This window comes from Cynocephalus volans, chromosome 11, assembly GCF_027409185.1.
Source record: "Cynocephalus volans isolate mCynVol1 chromosome 11, mCynVol1.pri, whole genome shotgun sequence".
NCBI classification, from domain to species: domain Eukaryota; kingdom Metazoa; phylum Chordata; class Mammalia; order Dermoptera; family Cynocephalidae; genus Cynocephalus; species Cynocephalus volans.
The window spans coordinates 32940231-32964789 of NC_084470.1; the positions used below are offsets into that span (position 1 = coordinate 32940231).

General features: G+C 37.4%; 1 protein-coding gene and 1 non-coding gene across 4 annotated transcripts in view; both read left to right on the forward strand.

Moving 5' to 3' along the window:
- The window catches only part of KAT2B (lysine acetyltransferase 2B), a 212099-nt gene that overhangs the window by 56538 nt on the left and 131002 nt on the right, over positions 1–24559 (forward strand). For all 3 annotated transcript variants that reach the window (XM_063114028.1, XM_063114027.1, XM_063114029.1), the window contains exons 3-5: positions 12468–12613; positions 16667–16759; positions 18072–18253. In XM_063114028.1, coding sequence (XP_062970098.1) covers positions 12468–12613; positions 16667–16759; positions 18072–18253 — 421 coding nt within the window. The remainder of the gene's footprint in view (positions 1–12467; positions 12614–16666; positions 16760–18071; positions 18254–24559) is intronic.
- Positions 19492–19565, forward strand: TRNAT-GGU (transfer RNA threonine (anticodon GGU)). Its single transcript has one exon. It is a non-coding gene; the product is annotated as a tRNA-Thr (tRNA).

Consider the following 24559-nt stretch of genomic DNA (forward strand, 5'->3'; position numbering starts at 1 on the left):
TTTATAATAAACCAGTAGATGTAAGTACATGTTTCCCTGAGTTCTGTGAGCCACTTAAGCAGACTAATTAAACGCAAAGAAGGGTTGCAGGAGCCTCGATTTATAGCTGGTTGGTCAGGAGTTCCAGAGGCCTGGATTTGTAATTGACATCTGAAGTGGGGGGCAGTCTTGGGGACTGAGCTCTCACCCTGTGGGATCTGACACTGTCTTCATGTAGATAGTGTCGGAATTGAACTGGAGGACACCCCACTGATGTCCAGTGAAGAATTGTAGCCTTGCTTGCCAGTAGGGAGAAATCCCCACACATTTGGTCATAGAAGTCAGAAGTTGATCTGTGTTTTTTATGGTTGTTGAGTAAGAGAATTTCCCATACCAACACACCCTATTTCTGTAATACCCTAGAACTTTGCCTTCTTGGAACTCTATTGCAATGTTCCATCTCATATAACCATAATTATATTCCCTTCTTGGTTTTCTGTACTGAGCTATGATTCTTTCTTTTTCTCTAGTTGGTAATATATTTAGTTCCTTGGACATAATTGGGTTTATTCCTTCATTGATAAATAGTCATTGAATTCAACAATGCTACAAAGAGGACTGGTTGCATTTATTTTGGGAGGAGATTTCATAGTTTATAATATGTACCTCCAGTGTCCAATACAGTAGCCACTAGCAACATGTGGCTGCTGAGCACATGAAATGTGGCTAGTTTGAATTGAAAGATCCTGCAAGTGTAAAATGCACACTGGTTTTGAAGACTTCGTATGACAGAAGAATGTAAAATATTAATAATTTTTTATATTGAATACATGTTGAAATGGTAATACTTTGGTATTTGGTATATATTAGTTTAAATAAAACATATTATTGAAATAAATTTCACCTACTTCTTTTACCTTATTTAACACAGTTACTGTAATGTTTAAATTTGTATTCTCATGGACTGCACTTATCTAATGGGCTCTAACTCTTAGATGTCTCTTTTTTACCATTCCAGAGGTGAGATTACAAAAGTTGAAACCACTTTTAAATGATAAGCCTTTTACATATTAGTCAATTCAACAAGTTTCATTGCAGTCATTAATTTTATCTCTTCTAATCGTTGGCCCCACATTCCCATGGACAAAAAATGTATTTGAGCAGCTTAGAAATCCTGTGGACACTGTGCTGTTTGCTTCTGGTCCAAAGGAGCAGGGATGTGTTAGCTGACCGCCCAGCTGCTGCCTATTCACACTGCAGGGCATATAAGGACTGGCAGGCTATCTTCATGAGAAGTGAGGCCAGTGATACATGGTGCCAGAGGTTAGTGAGGGTCACAGCACACGGTGACAGTGTGCTTCCTGTTCCTAGCAAGGCAACAGCTGCACCATGATTCCTGGCAACAGGCATATGGTAGGCCACTCAGTGGCACCCTGGGTGTTTTTTGCAAGTCTGATATAGCACTGAGAGGTACCAAGTTACACCCTCCTGGAGAGACATAAAGAAGGCACAGCCTGCCTCAGTCCTCTAACTTGAAACTTCTCTCTGTGTCCCCCTGCCCTCCACCCACAATGGACTCTGGGGGAACCGGTCCTCCTGGAGGAATGTGCTTTTCCCACAAGTCGAGTGCTGGGCACTCTTGGGTAATTATATCGATGGCTTTGCAACAGGCTCTTGGACGTTGATTTGAAATAAAAGTGGGATCTTTCACATTTGATCATCAAATTCAGGTGGAAGAAAAATTTTTTTAAAACTTTTTATTTGGAAATGATTTAAAACTTACGTAGGAGTCAGAAGAATATCTCTGTACTGGCCAGCTGCCAAAAAAAAAAAAAAAAAAAAAGAAAAAGTCACAAGAATAGTAATGAAGAATGTGCAATATATCCTTTCCTCAGATTTACCTAGTGTTAACATTTTGTCCTGTTTGCTATGTCTCATATATACCGATATATGCATAGTTGTTCATATATATAGATAGATAGATAAATAAATATAGATATATATAAAGATATATATATCTATATTTATAAAGATATATATATATCTATATATATACTTGTTTTTCCTGGAACATATGAGAATAAGTTGCATATATATATTTCATGTGGTATGTATATTATAGTCCTTTTCCCCTAAACATTTTAATGAAGATTTCATAAAAATAAGGATATTTTCTTATGTAACCTCAGGGCAATTACCCACTTCAGTAAATTTAACATTAATGTAATACTTTTATCTAATCTACTGTTTGTATTCTAATTTTATCGGTTGACTCAAAAATGTCCTTTACAGCATACTTTCCTCTCCGTTAAGCATCTAGTCTAGAATCTCATTTGTATTTAGTTGTCATGTCTCTGTAGTCTTCTTTAATCTGGCTGTTTTTGTCTATTAGGACATTGACGTTTTTGTGGAGCGATGTTTTAACTTTAAAAGCAACTTGTTAAAGAGCTAGGGGAAAATAAATTTTTATTGTCTTTTAGTTATGTAGGAAGACCTTTGCAGGCAAGACCTTAAAGAAATGCCAAACATAGTTTTGACTTTCTAAAAAATTTAAAATTTCTGTACAACCAAACCAACCAAATGAAAGCCCCAACAAAATCCATAAGCGTTTGCAGTGAATATGAGAAACTAAAGGTTAGTACATGAAGTTCTTTTAAGCCACTAAGAAAAACACCAGAATCCTAAAAAAGCAAGCAAAGTAACTTGGATAGACAGTACTCAGGAGAACAAAGAGAAATAGCCTGTAATATGAAAAACAAACAACTCCCAGGGCATTCCAGTGAATGCAAATCAAAACACTGGGAGATTCTCAGTAATTTTAAAAAAACTAATTACTGAGAATAATTCTCCAGTGTAGGCGAGAGTGTAGGGAAAGGGGTGTTCTCCCACACTACTGATAGGGTGTATATCTATGAAAACTTCATGAGGGGGGTATAAATTAGGGAGCATTCATCAAGGCTTTGAAAAGCAGTGACTTTGTGTCATGAGTTCTGTGACAGGTTAACTGTTGTAGATTTGTACATAGTCGTTTACAGATTTATTTTTTAGTTTTTGATAACATGCTCCTGGACTTGTAAGTAATAGAGGCATATCTCTTTAAGAAAACATGCTTCTAGGTAATTGAAGGGAGGCTATTTGCATTAAAAAGTCTTCTTTAGAAAAGATTCGTAGAAGGTTTTCTTTTAATAACAAGTGACCCTTTTTGGTTTAATATGAGTTTGGTTATCAGTATAGTAAATAGTTTAGCTTTGCAGTTAGAGTGAGGTACACCTAGTTGTTGGCATGGATTGGGCTTGATGGGGGTAGGGGATGAGGGGGTGGGGGGTGGGGCATGAGGGGGTGGGCTCCTGAGTAAGCCCAGAGATAGATTAAACATGTCTAATTCTGGTCAGCAGCCCCAAAGAATCAGGAGCTGTCTTTTTAAAAGAAATGTATAAATGAGTATTTTAATTCTTACCCTTAAAAACTATAAAGACTGTACATGATTTGGAAATGAGACTGTACCAAACAATGGCCAAAGAAGAGTCATCAGTTCTATGCCTTCCCTTTTGTTTGGTCACTCAGAATTATAGTGTTCTCTGCTGTAATTGTTTTTGCTTGTCACCTGACTTTTTTTTTTTTTTTTTTTTTATAACTGGCCAATACAGGGATGGAACCTTGGACCTTGGTGCTGTCAGCACTGTGCTCTAACCAATCGGCCAGCCCTCCTCACACTGTTTTTACCCAAGTATTTATCATAGTCTACTTTCTCTTCCACATAAATTCGAGACCCCTCTTTCACATACTGATAGGCCACATCTCTGAAGCCTGGCTGGAATACTAATATTCTGTTCCCTGTTGTCTTTTGAATGGCATCACCCAGTTGGTATACTTCACTGTCCCCCTGATGGCCGCATCACATTTGTTACTGGAGAAAATATTGTGACTGGATTTTTTTCCTTCCACCTGTCTCACGACAGGGTCCTGACCCAGTCACCAAAGTAACTGCACAAGATTCAGAGATCATTCAAGAACCAAACTGCTGGCTTTTCCAGACACCTGTCTTACAAACGGATATAATACAGGTCATCAAAACGTGGCTTCTATTTTCCGTTCTTATAGTCTAATCTTTAGGTGTTTCACAGCCCCCCACGGGCCGCACACAGAAGCAGTGCATGACTGGAGCGCTTCTTCCCTTCCTCCCCGATGCTCTGGCCCAGACAGCCTAAGCAGTCTTTGTGTTTGGTAGAGATGGGGTTGTTTGAGGAAGGTGGTGTTTTAGGAAGACTTCCCTGGCAACAGAAAGAACAGCCTGGGGGTTGTTTCACTAGGCTTGAAATCCCGATGGCCACAAAGGTAGGAAGGGAAACACGACGACTTAGAGAGGCCGAGGAATTCAGCTGAATCTGGTAGCTGATAATGTGTGGAAGGTAAAGGACACTGAAGGAATGAATGATGGGCTTCCTGGCAGAAACAGGGCCAGCAACAGGGAGCTGCCATTTTGAGGAGAGCCATGAGGAGTTCACCATTATGTTGGTGCACCTGTGTTGTTGGGATGGAGAGGTTGTGAGGTGGGGTGTGGCTGGAAGATTGGAGCTTGAGAAAAGGTGGCTGGTGATATGGATTTAGTGACAGCAAAGCACTGAGAGTTAGATGCTCAGAGACTGAGTTGGGTGAGGATTGAAAAGGAGCCTTGGGGGCCGAGCCCATGGCGCACTCAGGAGAGTGCGGCGCTGGGAGCGCAGCGACGCTCCTGCCGTGGGGTGGGTTCGGATCCTATATAGGAATGGCCGGTGCACTCACTGGCTGAGTGCCAGTCATGAAAAAGACAAAAATAAATAAATAAATAAATAAATAAAAATAAAATAAAGAAAAGGAGCCTTGGTCAAAAGAGGTCCATAGAGGGCCTGCTTGGCGAGGGGCCTCATTGGAGAGTCCAAGAACTCAGCACTTCTAGATGACTGTGTACACAGTATAGTCATAATTGTTCTTGTCTGGCTTTCTCAGTATAGGGAAGCTTCTCTTTCATAGTAACTTGTCCATACCTTCTTTTTTCCCTTCTCTTGCAGATGGTCCACTCCATCTACTTTCATCTGATAGCCCCTACCCCATTATTCATTCTAGGAAGCTTGCCCCTTCTTGTACAATATCCTCCTCCTGCCTCAGTATACCTGCTTTCACTCCAGACCTACTTCTCCTTTATTCTCAGAGGAAGAGACACCCTCTTCTACTGTGAAGTTACCCACCGTTTGTCCAGCAGAGCCTGTCCCTTGCTACCTTCCTATTGCTCCTTCATTTACATCAACCTCCTCCCCACACTGTCCACCTCCCTGTTCCTTTCTACTTTGGATTACAGCAGAGCTTTGAGGAGAGACCACAGATTCCATGATGGGCAGAGTCAGAGGGAAATGAGCCTCCTCAGGTCTCACTTAAGCATTTTAATTTTCATCTAGTCGACTCTTCAAAATATTAAAGAATCTGGTACCCGCCAGTGGTTTTCAAACTGAGAAATCCCTGGGAGGGAAGGGGATGGACCCCTTCCTTCTAAAAATAGAAGCTTCCACCTGTGTTTTAACCAGAGCGACTCTATGTAATTCGGATTAAGAATTCATTTGTTTTGTGATTTAAAAAAGTGAGCCACTGGTTTCAGAAATAAATCATGGCATGTACTTCCATGAGTTAAACCCACTATATATTAGCACCTTAATTAGAGTATTTTATATTATGGAGAATCTGAAGGAGTTTACATTAGAGTGTGTACTGATTGAATTCATAGTTTATCACTGGAAAGAGATTAAAACTTTACAAGGCAAAAATAATTTTCATAACATTTTTTCCGTAAATAACTGACATAAAAATTTTGACCTAGCTGTCTCCAGAATGAGGCCCATCTCCCAACGTCTTAAGATGAACCTCAAGGGAAATTTTAAGAAATTTTAAACAGTCTTAAGAAAAAAGTGACCTGGCAAACAGTGTACCTGAGACGATGTCTCATTTCTGGTATTTTTTAGATAGTGATGAAGCCATGTATTGTATAGCCAAATAAGAAGTCATAGATTTGAACATTAGGTTTTGTGTTTACACACTCACATATATGTGTAACTTTCATGAGGTGAATTATTTATGTTTTTTAGAAACAATTTAATCAATTACTCCTTTTCTATTTGATAACGTAGTAATAGAATGCTGGCGTTTTCAAATTTAGATTTTTCTACTAGCTTTATTCAGCACTCCTGAAGGCAGACAGATTATACAGATACCTTTCTTCCCTCTCACCTTTTAAAAATGCTCTGTTGGGGTGTGCACACATGCAGGGGCCTCATCGCCTTGGGACCATCACTCTGCCTTTCTGTTACTTTTCTGCATTAGAAGAAATGAGAGGTGTGGCCTCTGTCCGTCTAATTTTAACCTCTTTAATCTGACTTCCTCAACAACATTTGTTTTTAACTTTTTTTCAGTTTTATTAATGTATAATTGACAAATAAAAATTTTATATATTGATGGTGTACAATGTGATGTTTTGGTATACATGTCCATCACCTCACACACTTTTTTTTTTGTGGTGACAATATTTAAAATTATTTTCTTAGTAATTTTCATGTGTACCATAAATACATTATTATTAACTACAGTCACCATGCTGTCCAGTAGATCTCCAGCACTTACTCTTCCTGAGTAACTGAAACTTTGTACCCTTGACAAACATCTCTGCCCTTCCACCCACCCCAAGTCCATGAGACCACCATTCTTTTCTCTGCTTCTATGAGTTTGACTTTTTTAGATTTTGCTCATTAGTGAGATCATGTGGTATTTGTCTTTGTATGCCTGGCTTGTTTCATTTATCCTAATGTTCTCCAGGTTTATCCACGCTGTCACAAATGATGGAATTTCCTTCGTTTTTAAGACTTAATAGTATTCCGTTGTATTACTATATCTTGTTTTCCTTTTTTTTTTTTTTTTTTGGCAGCTGGCCTATCATGTTTCCTTTATCCATTCATCTCTTGATGGACGCTTAGGTTGATTCCATATTTTGCATATTGTGATGAATGCTGTAATAAACATGTGAGTGCACATACCTCTTCAACATACTGATTTCATTTCCTTTGGATATTTACCCAGAATTGGAATTCCTGGATCATATGGGAGTTCTATTTTTAATTTTTTGAGAAACCTACGTACTTTTTACTACAATGGCTATACTAATTTGCATTCCCACCAAAAGTGTGTAAGAGCTCCCTTTTCTCCACATCCTTTCCAACGCTTTTGTCCTTTTGATAATAGCCATCCTAACAGGTGTGAGGTATATTTCACTGTGGTTTTAATTTACATTTCACTGTTGATTATTGATGTTGAGCACAGTTTCATATACCTGTTGGCCAATTATATGTTTTCTTTTGAGAACTGTCTTTTCAGGTCTTTTGCACATTTTAAAAATCAGGTTATTTGTTTCCTTGCTATTGAGTTCCTTATGTATTTTGGGTATTAACCTCTTGTTAGATGTTTGGTTTGCAGATATTTTCTTCCATTCCATAGGTTGTCTCTTCATTTTGTTTATTGTTTCCCTTGCTGTACAGAAGCTTTTTTGTTTCATGCAGTCTCATGTTTATTTTTGTTTTTTTGTTTGTGCTTTTGGTTGGGGTCATTTCTAAAAATTCTTTGCCAAGACCAATGTCAAGAAGCTTTTCTCTGTATTTCCTTCTAGTAGTTGTACCATTTCAGGTCTTATGCTTCAGTCTTTAGTCCATTTTGAGTAAATTTTTGTGTATGGTGTGAGATAAGGTTTTAATTATTCTGCATGTGGATATCCAGTTGTCTCAACACCATTTACTGAAGAGACTGTCTTTTTTCCATTGTGTGTTCTTGGCATGTGTTGAAAATCAATTGACTGTAAATGCATGGATTTATTTCTGGGCTGTCTATTCTGTTCCATTGGTCTATGTGTCTGTTTTTATGCTAGTACTGTTTTGTTTTGATTACTAAGCTTAGTAGTAGATTTTGAAATCAGATAGTGTGATGCCTCCCACTTTGTTCTTTTTGCTCAAGATTGTTTGGGCTATTTGGAGTCTTTCTTTGTGGTTCTATATGAATTTTAGGATTGGTTTTTCTATTTCTATGAAAAATGTCATTGCAATTTTGATAGGGACTCCATTGAATCTGTAAATCACTCTGGATACTATGGACATTTTAACAGTTTTAATTATTCTAATCCATGAATGTGAGATATTCATGTATTGATGTCTTCTTCATTTTCTGTCATCAGTGTACATATATTTTATCTCCTTGGTTAAATTTATTCCTAGATATTTTACTTATTTATTTTTTTGATGCTACTGTAAATGGAATTGTTTTCTTGATTTCTTTTTTGGATAGGTTGTTTTAAGTGTAGAAATGATACTGATTTTTGTATGCTGATTTTATATCCTGCAACTTTACTTATTAGTTTTAACATTTTTTTGGTGGAGTCTTTATGTTTTTCTCTATATAAGATTATGTTGCCTGCAAACAGAGACAATTTAACTTCTTCCTTCCTGATTTGGATTTCTTTTTTTGCTGACCCATACAGGGACTGAGCCCCAGACCTTGGTGTTATCAGCACCAAACTCTAAGCAACTGAGCTAACCAGCCAGCACTTATTTGGATACCTTCTGTTTCTTTTTCTTGCTTAATTGCTCTGACTAGGCCTTCCAATACTATGTTGAATAGAAGTGGCAAGAGTGGGCATCCTTGTTTCTTCATGATCATAGAGGAAAAGCTTTCAACTTTTCATTGTTGAGTGTGATGTTAGTTGTGGGTTTGTCACATATGGCCTTTTTTTTGTGTTGAGGTACATTCCTTCTGTACCTAATTTGTTGAGAGTTTTTATCATGAAATGATGTTAAATTTTGTCAAAATGCTTTTGCTGCATCTATAGAGATGATCATATGGCTTTTCTCTTGAATTCTGTTAAGGTGATGTATGACATTTATTGTTGAACCATTCGTGCATCCCTGGGGTAAATCCCACTTGCTCATAGTGTATAATCCTTTCAATTTGTTGTTGAATTCAGTTTGTTAGGATTTTGTTGAAAATTTTTGCATCTATGTTCATCAGGGATATTGGCCTATAATTTTCTTTTCTTGTAGTGCCCATATCTGACTTTGGTATCAGGGTAATGCCGGCCTTGTAAAGTGAGTTTGAAAATATTCCTTCCTCTTCAATTTTTTTTTTATTCTTTTTTTTTTTTTTTTTTTTTTTTTTTTTTTTTTTTTGTGGGGTGGAGGGTGGTTGGCCAGTACAGGAATCCAAACCCTTGACCTTGTTGTTACCAAGCGAGTCTGTCCTCTTCAATTTTTTTGATGAGTTTGAGAAAGATTGATATTAGTTCTTTTTGATAGAATTCAGCTGTGAAGCCATCAGGCTTTTTTTTGGATGAGTTTTTTAAAATTACTGATCCAGACTCCTTACTTGTTATTAGACTGTTTAGATTTTATTTTTCTTCATGATTCAGTTTTAGTAGGTTGTATGTTTCTAGGAATTTATCCATTTCTTCTAGGTTATTCAATTTGTTGGTATATAATTGTTCATAGAAGTCTCTCATGATCCTTTGTATTTCTGTGATATCAGTTGTAATGTTACCTTTTTCTCATTTATGATTTTATGTGAGTCTTCTCTCCTGTTTTCTTAGTTTAGCTAAAGGATTGTTGATCTTGCTTATCTCTAAAAAAAAAAAAAAAAAACTTCTGGTTTTGCTCACCTTTACCATTGTTTTTCTAGTCTCTATTTCATTTATTTCTGCTCTGATGTTATTTCTTTTCATTTACTAACCCTGAGCTTAGTCTGTTCTTTTTCTAGTTCCTTAAGGTGTAAAATTAGGTTATTTAGTTGAGATCTTTCTTCTTTTTTAATGTAGGCATTTATTGCTATAATCTTCTCTCTTAGAACTACTTTTGCTGCATCCCCTAAGTTTTCGTTGTTGTATTTTCACTTTTGTTTGTCTTAACATATTTTTAAATTTCCCTTTTGATTTCTTCTTTGACCCATTGGTTATTCAGAAGCATGTTATTTAATTTCCACATATTTGTGAATTTTCCAAAATTCCTTCTGTTTCTGATTTCTAGTTTCATACCATTGTGGTTGGAAAAGACAGTTGGTATGATTTCATTCTTCTTAAATTTGTTAAGACTTGTTCTGTGGCCTAACATATGATCTATCCTGGAGAAAATTTTGTATGTGCTTGAGAAGAATGTGTATTCTGCTATTATTGGATGGAATGTTCTGTATGTGTCTGTTAGTTCTATTTGGTCTCAAAGTTCCATTCATAGTTGAAGTCCAGTGTTTTCTTATTGATTTTCTGTCTGGATGATCTAGCCATTGATGAAAGTGTTGTATTGAAGCCCCCTACCAATATTGTATTGCAGTCTGTTTCTCCCTTCAGATCTATTAATGTTTGTTTTAAATATTTAGGTGCTCTGATGTTGGGTGCATATATAAGTGTAGTTGTTATATTGTCTTGATATATTGACCCTTTCATCATTATATAATGCCTGTCTTTTTCTCCTTTTATAGTTTTGACATAAAGTCTATTGTGTCTGATATAAATATGGCTATTTCTGCTCCTTGAGGACATTTGGAAGCCCCCCACTCCCTGGTATTTAATTTTTTTAACTCTCTGAAAATTCTTTTGTTTGGGCTTCTCCAGAAGCAGACTCTGAGACAAAGATTTGAAAGCATGAGGTTTATTTGGTTTGAAAGTAGGGGAGTGGAAAAATAACACAAGGAGGAAAAGGCAGCTAGTAAAGGGTGAATTACTAAGCCTGCTTCTGCTGTGTGGTACACTGGTACTTAATTCTGTGGGGGAAATATTGGGAGCCAATGTAGAATACTTACCTCTGAGTTATTCTACCTGAGGGTCCATGGGCCTGGAGTGTGTATATACTGACTTCTTTAATCTTTGGTTGAGGGCTGCTCTCAAGGGGTGTATAAATGGCAGAGCAGGTTACAAGAACAGAAAAAGCTCTTAGGAAGAGAAATGGAGCTACTGGTAATTGGAAGCCAGGAGTTGTCATAAGGAGAGGGAAAATGGGTGGGTACTAGTGGCAGCCTCTATCCCAGGCTTCTGATTGAGCATTGTGTTTTAACATCAAGAACACCTTGGTATCCTGAGTGGGTTTTCTCATGCCCAACACCTTGCAGGTATTCTTCAGTAACCTTTAGTTCCATCTTCCTTTAAAAAGGTGAGGAAAAGCCTATCATTTTTCTACATATTTTAGTTTTTAAAAATCATCACAAGCATTTTTATATTCAAGCATTTTAAATCTAGCACACCCAGAGCTGCTCCTAAGAGGATTACTCTTGAAGTGGTAAGCCTAGTGATAGGTGCTGGGGATAAAAGAAATGAAAAGACATGATCTCAGCCCAGAGAAGCTTCTAGGCTAGTGGGTGATTTTTGGGTGGCTTATCTAGAGATCATTTTTCAAGTGAGAAATAAATCAATTAATCAGCAAAAATATGTCTGTGGGTGCTTTAGAATTTGGGTCAAACATTCTTCACTTTCAGGCCCTGGCTCTACCTTTTTGGCTGAGTTACGTTTGACGAAACAGTATTCAGTCTCTCTGAGCCTCAGTTTCCTCAATGGTGAAATGAGATTACTAATACCTACTTCACAGGATTGTATGAAGATTAAATGCAATAATAGTGAAAGATGAACTGGATTTGGGTAGAAGAGATCACAAGGATGGGGGAGAGGGTCAATAGATAGGTCACCAAAACTATAGTAAGACAACAGAACAAAGGTAGAAAAATGAGTTTGGGAGTTGATCATGGAGGATGTTGAATTGCAAGCTAAAATAGGCCTTGGACTTTGCTGCAGAGATAGTGAGGTTTTAGTGTGTCTCAGTCAGAAAGGCTGAGGGAAAGGACCTTTAGTCTTCACACTATTAGGATATTCTTGGCTGATTGAGCTAATCACAGGACTTAGAACTAAGCCTTTTGAGAGCTTGGTTTTCTGCTACTCTGAACCACAGATCTACAAATCCTGGGTCCATGTCTAGGACTGCAGACATGGTGTGGTGGAGAATTTTCTTATATGACAGTGTAAGAACTTAACCCTGTCATGGACCAGTCTTGGTGCTACAAGTTCTGGTTCTTAAAATATATGTTATTTGAATATGAGCCGTTCTTGGTGTGGTGGAGAATTTGCTTATATGAAAACTTGAGAACTTGACCCTGTCATGACCAGATTTGGTGCTACAAGTTTGATTCTTAAAATATATGATATTTGAATATGGGCCGCTGGCCCACTTTTAGTGTTAGGCAGGGAGGCTAAGGCTCAACAATATGGTCTCTTAATTATAAGTAGATTTTGTGAGAGGACTTCAGTCTTACAGGGGTTCAGAAATTTCCTGTTATTTACTGTGTAGCCTAGTGGATTGATGGGAAGGTTTGTGAGAAAGAAACTTGTATTTTAAAAGGCAGAATGTTTGTGGTTTCCAACTGACTTCTTATGTATATTCCTTTGATCTTATCGTTAGCTGCTCATGTTTCCCACCTGGAGAATGTGTCAGAGGAAGAAATGAACAGACTCCTGGGAATAGTGTTGGATGTGGAATATCTCTTTACCTGTGTCCATAAGGAAGAAGATGCAGATACCAAACAAGTTTATTTCTATCTATTCAAGGTGAGATTTTAACATTTTAAAGGCCTATCTTCTTTCTCTTATTGTTCAAATGTGCTCAATCTCCACATGTCAGGTCATGGATGTGAGGCTCTCAGCTCATACATGATATATTTATCCTCAGGGTTTGCTGAAGTGTGAATTTCTTCATGATGGATTCTCTAAAATGACCTGCCGTATGTTGAACACTGTCCTTGAGAGCCTTCACACTTGTAGGCAAAGTTGAATGTCTTGATTTGCATATGCTTATAGATTTCTTTCCATCCACCCAGCAGGTATTTATTGCACACGTCTCTATGCACGTCACTAATGTAGGCATGAGGGGATAGATCAGTGGACAAGAGTCCTTCCCTTCAGTTTATATTTCAGTAGAAGAGGCAGACAATCAACACGTAAATAATTTATTTGCAGGTGGTGGTAAGTGCTGTGAAGAGAAAGAGAGTAGGGTAAGTGGAATCAGAATGGCAGGGATGGTAGGGGGGTGATGCCATTGAGGAAGGGCAGTTAGGAAAGACTCTGAGGAGATGACAATTGAGCAGAAAACTGAGTGGAAGACAGTGACAATTCTGTCTCTGAAGGGCTGAGGGAAGAGCCCTGCAAGTGGAGGAAAGAACAAGCTGGTAGGCCGTGCAGCAGGTGAGCTGGGTGTGATGTGACATCAGAGCAGCCTGGAGGCAAAGGGGAGGGTGGGAGGAGATGCAGTTGGAGGAGCAGCTCTAAGTCCCATCTCTTATGCTTCAAGGGGAGGAACCAAGACTTTCCAAATTTGTTTTGGCATCTTACCTACTGTTATTTGTGTTGTGTTGACACCAGTTGCCAATTATTGCTACCAGTCCCCAGAGCTGCCTCTCGTGGTTTCACCTCGACTCCGTTTGGGTCGCGTCTCTTCCCTTCCCACGGATGTCCGTGTCCTCGAGCTGTGGTTACAGTCAGGAATCACATGTGTGGGAGGGAAGCTGCTAGTGGGAATGGACGGAGAAATGTTAGGTTTGTAAAAATAGGTTCATAAAGAAGGCTGTCAGAAGGAATAACTTCTTAAAAAAAAATACCTGCTGTTGAGGGCATCATAGATTATGTTATATTGTGTAATCCTTACAAGGATGTTAAAAAACAAAACAAAGCACCATAGCTTATAGCCAGCAAAAGTTTGCCTCTTCTTATAAAGGGGCTGTGCTTCAGTTTTATAAGAAGAGTATAGCTAAATTTTCCATTGAGTTCCCTCCTCTGTCTTGGAGGCTAGGTATTTCAGTGCAAATTGTATGCTCTGTTCCTATAGCTCTATTCCTATATTCTTTGTCTGAAATTTTTTAATTCATAGTTTTCCCTTCTCCCCTTTTATTAACTTTTGTCTTTTATTGTAGTAATGGGGATTTTTGTGTGGATAGGAGACAGGAGTGGGAGGGACAATTATATTTTTAAAATTTGGGGGTTTTGACTAAAAAGGTTAATGAGAGAGAGAGAGAGAGAGAGAAAATAAACAACTGAAGTCCCCACAGATACCAGTGGGCACTACACCACTCCAGGTGACAACTTGTTGACGTGGCTGTGAGGCCTGAGTCATCCAGATTGAACTCTGGCAGGTTCATACTATTTAGAGCTTCTTTGGAAAAAGATCTTGGTTGAGGAAAAACAAGGCCTGCATGACTGCAGCTATTATTTGTCTTGGAACTGAGCTCCCTGGCAGCTTTCACTGCCTTGTTGGAAGTGAAGGTGATGTCAAGGTTTCCATCCTGTCAGGCTCCTCTTGGTTTATAACCAACCAAACAGGCCAGAAAGCATTGCTCTGCTTTCAAATACATTTTCTCTCTCTTTCTTACCTCCTTCATCTTTAAATAGTAGTGCAAATATACTCACTTGTTGAAACACAATCAAAATATTCAGCATTCTCTCCCCTTCTTTCCTACCCTCTCCAAAAAAAACATTCTTAGGGCAAATGAATTATAGATCATTCATTTCTTAGCTTTTGAAAGGCGGTTCCTGTGTCTCATATGTGTCAGTAATTCATTTAAAATGTATTATGTATTTTAGTAGCATTTAAAAAACTTTGGTCTTAGATGTTGAAAATAAACCCAATGGAAAGCTGCTTCCTAAAGCTGAAGTGTATCTTGGTGCCTACATATGTGGTGCAGAGCCCAATACCTGGGTTTAAAACCTGGCTCTATCACTAAAGTGACCTTAAATAAGTTATTTACCTCATTTTTTCTTTCTTTTTTTTTTTTTTTAAATTTGTTGGCTAGTCAGTACAGGGATCTGAACCCTTGACCTTGGTGTTATCATCACCGCATTATAACCAACTGAGCTAAGCAGCCAACCCTGCCTCGGTTTTTTCATCTGTAAATTACAAACAATAGTAGGACCTACCTCAAAAGGTTGTTATGAGTATTACATGAGATAATACACGTAAAGAAGTATGAAGAGTGTCTGACAAAACTAAGGACGTAAATGCTTGCTGGTGTGTGTGTGTGTGTGTGTGTGTGTGTGTGTGTGTGTGTGTGTGTGTGTGTGTGTGTGTGTGTGTGTGTGTGTGTGTGTGTGTGTGTGTGTGTGTGTGTGTGTGTGTGTGTGTGTGTGTGTGTGTGTGTGTGTGTGTGTGTGTGTGTGTGTGTGTGTGTGTGTGTGTGTGTGTGTGTGTGTGTGTGTGTGTGTGTGTGTGTGTGTGTAGGTGGCTGACTGGTACAGGGACCAAACCCTGGACCTTGATGTTATCAACACCATGCTCTAACCAACTGAGCTTGCCACTATTAATAAAATTTTTTTATATGCCCACTTATCCCAGCTCCATCATTTTGTAGATAAAGAAATTGGGGTTCAGCATCTCTGAATCCATCAGTTTACTTCTAAATTGGAACCCTAAATGGGCCAAGTTCCCAAATGGTCTGACTTTAACTGGGGAAAAAAGTAGGCAACCAGAGTTATTTGTATTTAAATTTTATGATCAATTTTTATATGTCCTTAGAAACACATACAGTGACTTATACTTATTGCAAATTAGTTTTTATAAAGATCAGCATAATATATTGAAAGGATCAACCCATGGCCCATACTCATACTTTATATGGCACCCCTAGAAGGAGTTGAGGTCCTTGTAAGACACAGCTGGAGGTGACATATGGTCATCTTTAATCTTAGTGATTAATTCATTTCCATCAACTCCTGAGAGAATGGCTGCTGTGTTTTGTTTCTATTGAAAAGGTAGTGAGTGGAGAAAGGAGGGAAAGATGTAATTAAATAAATGCATAGCCATATCATAACTGGCCTGCATGTAAAAGTTACAGAAGGTTCAAGCAGAGGTTGAAGGTAAAGAATTTCAATATCAAATTTATTTTCAACTTAGTTCTTGGTAAGTGTCTCTGTGTTCCCTTTTTACTGTGATATTTGCTGTTTGAAGGCTTTAAATTCCAGTGGCAGGAATTAACAGGAGTGTTTTTATTTTGTGGGCATTGAGATGTTAGAACACTTGGCCTGCTTTCTATGGATGGAGGGGAAATGAAAAAAGACTGCAACAGTGAAAGTTGCCAATTGAGAGCCCTGCAGACTTCCTTCCCAAAGAGTCAGAGCCCCAGATTATGCAGATGACATCCAGCTGCTATGGACAGATAGCTCCTCTCTCCCAGCCTCATTTGTACAGAATGGATCTCGGCCTTTCAGGGATTTAAATAAGACTCCCATAGCTTCAGCACACCTGCAGTGACCTAAATGAGCATGTGCAAGTTTGTAGACTAGACCTCTGGGTCAGTGGGAAGCGAGAAACAGGGGAGAAGGGGAAAGTGAGTGGGATAGTCATGTCTGGGTGGTGTCAGCTGCTCAGAACATGAAAGGTGTCTAATTCCTCATAATTTTGGCTATGAGCATGAAGGCAAATTTGGGTTGCCTGATAGTTACCGTTTTATTGATTTGTTAAGATAAACAGAACGTAGTGACTTCCCTTAAAGGGTGTGTGTGTGTGTGTGTGTGTGTGTGTGTGTGTGTGTGTGAGAGAGAGAGAGAGAGAGAGAGAGAGACATTGACTAAGTTTTGTTTTTGTTTTTGTTTTTGTTTTTAATGATTTCTTTGCAGCTCTTGAGAAAGTCTATTTTACAAAGAGGAAAACCTGTGGTTGAAGGCTCTCTGGAAAAGAAACCTCCATTTGAAAAACCTAGTATTGAACAGGTAAAACGATAAAAAGAAGCTCCTTTTTACTGGTTTAAGGCTGAAGAAACCTTTTAATCTTCCTTCCACATTTCTGTACACGTCTTCCATCTTCCACACTGGCAGAGAGTTGTTCACCAAGTCTGTAGAAATTGACTTGAACTCTCTGGATCAGAAGTACGTGCCTAATTTGATAAATGACCTATCTTTTTGTCTTTTAGGGCTGTTGTACACTCAGAATTCACTGTGTGTTTGAGGAAGAAAAAAATTAAGTAGAACGTGTAGTTCATAGGAACACATGAGATGTGCTTTTTCTTGTTTTAAAATCAAGTCTTTGTCCTTTTGTTTGGCACTGTCTGAAAAAGCCTATTGAGGTGAGGGAATTCAGTAGCAATGTGAAAAATCTTGTAAGTCAAGCAAAAAAGAAATGAGATTTTGTACCCCGAAACTGGCTTCCTGCTACATTATGATTCCTGGAAAGAAGCTGTTTTACTCGGGGAATCTGTGAAAATGTATAGACTTTTTCTGTTTGGTGTTGTCAGCATCACTTTTTAGCTTTTCATTGTTTGGCTAAATAAATCTCAAAACACTCTGTACTGAATTTCTTGATGAGAACAACAACAGAAAACATGAAACCAGAGTCCTTAAAAATAAATGTATTTTTATCAGTCACTTTTCCAAAGGATGAAGTTTATTTTGCCTCCAAACTCTATTAAATAGAAATCCATTGTTTTTTTATTTGAAATTAGATGAGATGTGAGTGTTCTGCAAAAATGTTAATCCACAGCTTTTTAAAAAAGAACATAATTTTGAATACAATTTTTATTTTTTTTGTAAGTTTGCTAAAACCAAGAATCACAATAAAGCGTTTACATCTTAGTGGTTTAGTTAGGTAGAAGGCATATAGCAGCCTTTCGATTAGGATTTTCATAATGTAAAAACATGATATTTATCCAAGATCCACATTATATATGTTACAGTGTTGATAGTGTAGCAAGAATTATTGTGCAGAACAGTCATATTTTATTGTTTAAGGGGTTTTGACCTTTTTAGTTCATGGCTCTGATTTTCTCTTTAATGCTCTAGAATTGCAGCAGGCATAGAATCACAGCTAATAGCCTCTCTGTCTTGTCACTTTTCATCCACCGTGATCTGAGGCAAGACTCCCTTTGGGCATTACTGGGTTTTTTTTTTAGGGAAAAGGAAGAGGTTTCTGTGAATAGAGAAATGTCTGTTCTTTTGTTAATAATCACCAATGGTGCTGGCTTGGTGGGTGTTCAGAATCAGTGTGGTTGCATAGCTGCATGAATAAATTGCCTTCCCTCCTTTTAAGGGTGTGAATAACTTTGTACAGTACAAATTTAGTCACCTGCCATCAAAAGAAAGACAAACAATAGTGGAGTTGGCAAAAATGTTCCTAAACCGCATCAACTATTGGCATCTGGAAGCACCATCTCAACGAAGACTGCGATCTCCCAATGATGATATTTCTGGATACAAAGAGAACTACACAAGGTAATCAGATAACAGGTCCTTTTCCTTTGGCCTCATAGAGCACATTACAGACAAAATTGCTGCTTGTCTCTGCCAGTAGAGGGTTGCCCACTTATCATGGTGACTCCATCAATTTGGAGAGAATGCACAATTTAACTTACAAAATCAAGCTTTTCATTAATATCTCAATATTGGTGGGGAGTGTAAGGGATCCAAATCATCTAGATCCAGTGTGACAGTTGCTAACCACATGTGGCTTTTGAACACTTGAAATTGGCTAGTTTGAATTGAAGATCTCTGAGATTGTACAAAAAAGAGTTTAAAATAGCTCATTAATAGCTTTTTTATATTGATTACATGTGGAAATGATAGTATTTTGGATATATTGGGTTATATGAGATATAAAAGTTAATTTCACCTATTTCTTTTTACTTTTTCAATGTGACTACTAGAAAATTTAAAATACATATGTGGCTTGTGTTGTATTTCTGTTGAACATCACTGACTAGAAAACTATACTATAACCCTGTGATTAATATATGGAGCCCTCACTCAAAAAAAAAAAAAAAATGCAATAACCATTATTATATTGGAGTTAAAGAATTTTTTTAAAGAAGAAAAGATTATCAAGTCCCAGCACCATGATGGAACTGATGTCATTATACATATTCAAGTCTTTGCTTCTTTAAATAAATATTTTATATTAGTTATGATGAAAGAAAATATAAAATTTTGTGTCCTTTTTCTTTTTTGTTTTTGCGGCTGGCTGGTTTGGGGATCCGAACCCTTGACCTTGGTGTTACAGCACCGTGCTCTAACCAACTGAGCTTAATTGGCCAGACTTGTATCCTTTTTGTCCCCCCATTTAACATCATATCAAACACTTCACGGGTTACATTATAGTCCAATGAGTTGATGTATAATAATTTACCTAATCATTTCTGTGTTAGTGAACATTCAGATTCTGCAAATATTCTTGGATTGAACATATATATATTTTTTTCTAAAGTGGAAATTTATTTTCATTGCTTACAAACTGCAGAATAATAGAGTTGGCTTTACAAATCTTGAACAGGGACCATACAAAATGTAATGACCTACATTTATTTTTATTTAAATGAGAGAGTGATTGGATCATCCATTCTATTCATAACTTTTCCCCATTTATATTTTAGAGGCACATAAAGCTTACTTCAGAGGACATAATGGAGTTTTTGTATTTTTTTTTTTTCCTGGTTTAAAGTAGGCAATGTCAGGCTGGCTGGTTAGCTCAGTTGGTTAGAGTATGGTGCTGGTAACACCAAGGTCCAGGGTTTGATTCCTGTACTGGCCAGCTGTCAAAAAAAAATACACAAAACAAACAAAAAAATAAAAAAGTAAAAAATATAAAGTATGCAGTGTGTTTTGATAGCCTGTCAAGACAACTTTTGCACAGGTTATTTTCTGTAACAGAAGATGACATGGAGGATGAATGTAATTTAAAATAGCTTTCCTCTCTGTCACTGACCTGATTTCATGAGTAATACCCCTTCTCCCTCCTTTTGTACTATATACAATTTGAGTTCGAAAATATTATCCCCTTAATAACTGTTATTTATAGGAATTACAGATTTCTTTAAAATCAGTTTTTAAAAATTATAGCTTTATTTCTTCATCTTTTATTTTAAGTTTTCACATTAACAGTAGTTCTATATATCGTCACTCTTGCTTATAGTAAGAGTTAAGATAATAAATCTCTCAAAAATATACATCTTTTATCCCCATCTGTGAACAATTGGCAAAGCTGAATATTGTCAAAGCCAAACTCCTGAATGTATTTGCCACTCTTACCAAGAAAATGGGAGAATTAAATATGAAGCAGTATGGGAGACATTACTGTAGTTTTGAAAACAATAAAAATACTAGGCAGCGTTTGGGAATTACCAAGAAATGGGTGGTACTTATAAATACTTAAGTAGCAGTAAAAATAGAAATCAGGCTTTGAATAAGCGCTGGGTTTGAATCGTGATTGACTCCATCTCTCCCTAGTGCTGTGAGCTTTAGACCAGTCACTTCACCTCCCTGACCTTCGGTTTCTTCCTCTGTCCAAGCCTCATGAGTGTTGTGAGTACTCCACAGGTGGTTTGTGCCTAGTGTCTGACACACAGAACAGGTGCTGGGAACGTACTTGTCAACGTTTTCCTCCCATGCACGTCATTCTCTAAAACTCAGTCGCCTCCAATTTGGGGCTGTTAAGCTAGCGCCTCGGATGTACAATTGAATGAAGTGTAATTATTTGAATATCACTTTTGAAACTAAGATAACGAGGAATAGAAAGACAGTAGAACAGTCCTTTGTAGCATCCTGAGCCAATGGCTGAATGCAGAAGAGTGGAGTCAAACAACGGTGAAGAGAAACCAGCAATGATCATGCCCTGATGAGTCCTGAAACCTGCTGATTTCCAGGTGGAACGTAGACCGAGAGCTCCTATTAATAATAGATAAGGAAATGAAGGTAGATGATACCCACCTCCCCCGCTTCCCCCCATCACGCCATGTGTATGAAGAAAAGGAAGTAGAAAGGAACAACGTGTGAAAATGAGGAGAATCAATAACTGTTTCAGAGTAAAACCTCACTGCCGTGACCACATTTGGGAATTTAAGAAACCACACACCACCCAGCATGGTGTCTTGCTGATACTAATCATCTCAGAAATGGGTAATAGCACAGGCTGCAGGCACCAGCAGGCTTTATCTTGATGTTGCTATAAGAGAACTTCAGATGCTGTAATGCTGGTTCAGCTTATAATTTACAGCGGTTACCATAGCAATTAGAACAAAGGGGCCAGAAAACTTCTGGAGCACATCATCAACATGAAAATGGGGGTGAAATAGGACTCTCTGTGGAAAAGACTCAGAAAATGATTGTGTTCATTATAGAGCTGACCTGTGAAGATTTATCCAATAAAAAATAAAAAGCAGATTGAGCAGTAGAACTGCTTAAATTACTTATACTCTCTCTTCTGAATAATGGAAAAAGATAAATATTCTTATATAAGTGTGTATTAACTACACATTATATATACTCCAAGAAATCACTCTGGTTTAGAATAAAATCTGGGCAAATATTTAAAGTTCCCTGAGTTTCATGATAGTGCATTACTATATTTCCATGAAGAAATAACCCTAAAAGAAGGTGTCAGGGGAATATGACTTCTTAAAATACATCTGACCAACAACATCTGCTGTAGGAAAATGGCAATGAGTCTTAGATTTTGAGTTGTTCAGAACTTCTGAAAGTTAAAGGTTACCCTCACAGAGCAAGTTAGATATAATAAGGAGCTTGATATGGGGAAACAGTTTTATGTAGCTGCTGTTCTATGCAGTCTGGCCTATCTCCATGCATACTGAGCATTCATAATTAGGCATGTAAGTCTAAGATAGTATTTATCAGGAGGCATGGAAAGAACACTGGAGTAGGAGACAGGGGATCTAGCTTCTAGGCTGGAATCTAATAGTGACTGGTCTTTAGTTCCTGTGAACTAGGAGATGTCACTTAATTCCTGAAGACCATAGGATTTTCAGTCCAGTAAGTTAATAGAACTACATGGTCTTCTGAATTTAAATTTTCCAATTCTATTCATGTATTTTTCTTTTTTTTCCCTTTGGCAGCTGGCCTATATGGAGATTCACTATTCTATTCATGTTTTAAAGAAAGCAAGGAGGTTACAAATCATAATGATGATGTAAAAAATCTGGGAGAGTTATTTGAACAATCAGTAAATAGCATATTAATGCCATCTCTATTTAAAAAATTAACATTTTTCTTCTTTTTTGGAAATGTGAAATCAGTCATTAGGTAAAATCTTTTTAATGGTTAAGTCTTTGAAGGAATGTGTGTGTCCACACATGCCCATTTCCTTTTCTCTATTTCACTACATGCAATGATCATGTCAATTTATTAATACAACACCAAAAACACACAAACACACACACGCACACATCGACTCAGTCTCCTTGTTTTATATACTGTGCACTTTACAGATTATGAAATAAGATTACTCTTGGAAGTAAAAACAAAACTCAAAAGCATGGATGAGTCTATAAAATGACTCTCAAAGGAGATGAATGGGAACCTATTATTTGAAAATTTTTACTAGATAATTACAATGTATAATAATAATCTTCCCTCTACCCTGGGAAGATTGAATGACCTGTTAAGCACTTTTCGGTAACATTTCATGATTTAATGATAATATTTATAACCTATCATCTCTGTAGCAGAAATAACATCAGTCTGAGTCTCAGACATCTGGGCACCCCTCCATAGATGGAAGTGCTCTTTAGACTCTAAATCAGCACTACTCAGTAGACATATAATGTGAGCCACAAATGTAAGCCACATACATATGTATGTAATTTAAAATCTTCTAGCAGCTGCATTAAAAAAATAGATACTGGAAATCAGTTTTAATAATGTTTTATTTTATACAGTATATTAAAAATATTATTATTTCACCATGTAATATGAAAACTTTTTAGGGATGTATTTCTACTTTCCTTTTTTGTACTTAACAGCATATCTTAATTCGGTTGCCAAATTTTAAACAGTTAAAGCGAAATAGTGTCCTACCAAAACAATAAAGTTGTATTTAATGGAAAAAATACTGTACACTGTTTCCATTTGAAAGTAAAATTGAAATTGATTAAATAAAATTAAAAATTAAGCTCCTTAATCTTATTAGCCACATTTCAAGTGCACAGTAGTTACGCGTGGCTGGTTGCTACTCTGTTAGCGTGGATATAGAATAGATTCATCATCCTTGACAGTTTTATTGGACTGCGCTGGTCTAAATCCTTAAATCTTTCATTGAAGAAGATTGGACATATTTTGTTATGTTTTTAATATTAAGTGTTACATACAGTTATGTGATAGCCTAAGTCTCATGAAATTGAACTTCTGATTATTCAGATTTGTGACTATTTAACTTTTTACATTTATAAATCATAGTTAATTATTTGGGAGTTGGCCTCCTCTCAGCCCCAAATATTCTTCTACCTTTAGTGAGTGGTCACAGACTAACATCCAGCAAAGATGAGCTTTGAAGGTGATCAATTTCTACATGAAGTACCTTATGAATTATAAAATAAATGCACTTCTTAGTTTTTTCTGCTGCCAAGGTCACTGCTTCAGTCTGGATAAGGTACAATAACACTAAAGATTCCTGTTTCAGCATTGTAAACATAAATGGTATTTGGGTGTAAATTAAGAGAGAAAAGTTGTGAAAGTAAACAGAAATAGTAGCAGGGTTTGAAAGTGAATTTTGAATGTAGACAGATGAACTAACACTGATGAAAGTTTTCTTCCCCAAAGGTGAAAAACACCACCACAACCACCACCTCCACCACCAACACACAAACAGGGAAAGTATGATGTAATGCAGAAAAAGAGAAAAAATAAGTCAATAGGCGTGAGTAAATAATTATCCCACTCTTCATTAAGGGGCTTAAAGTTGATCGGGAGCTTTCTGTACCAGCTGCGGCATGTTAGAGAGCTTTCCCCACTTTAAAGGAGAACAGGAAAGTACATAGGGAGGAGAGGTGTTAATTTTTGGAAAGCAGTCCTGTCCTAGAAGAGGATGATTTGGATCTGCTACCAAGGAATAAGGATCCGTGAAATACACTTTTTGAGCTTTTCCTGGTACGGTGTCGCCTTCCGTGACTCCCACTGTTACATTCATGTTGCTGGATCCTGGGAATTTCAGATCTTGCGTCTCTGGGAGACCAAAAAGAAAGAGGGCCTGTTTGAATAGACTTTTACTCTCTAGCTTCTGCTGGCTGAATGAGCTTTCTAAATTGGATGACCTATATACCAGCACACTCTAGGACTGTGATCAGATCTTAAGAACACCCCTTGTTTCCCTGTGGTCTGGCCCTCATCCAGCCTCGTGCAGTGCTGAAGCGCAGTTTTGATTTTGAGTCTGAGTCATTGAAATGTGTACCTGGGTGACAGATAGTGGAAACTCATCACTTCTTGCATTTTGACTGAGTTTTGAACAATCTTGACGATCTTTATCTTCCCACTGAAGATGGTGGCATATGTGAGTGCTACATAGGCATTTTAAAGAAATCTTACATTGTACTCAGAGGAGTAGCTGGTGAAATTCAGATTCTTTCTCAAAAAAAGAACTTCCTCAGCTTCTCCTTTAATTTTTCTTTTATTTAAACTACGGTTTACATTCCAGAAACTCTAATTATACCATGCATTTTACAAACAATATCTCATTTAATGCTCACAAGAACCCAGTGAAGTGTAGGTATTGTTGTTTCCCCCATTTTACAGGTAAGG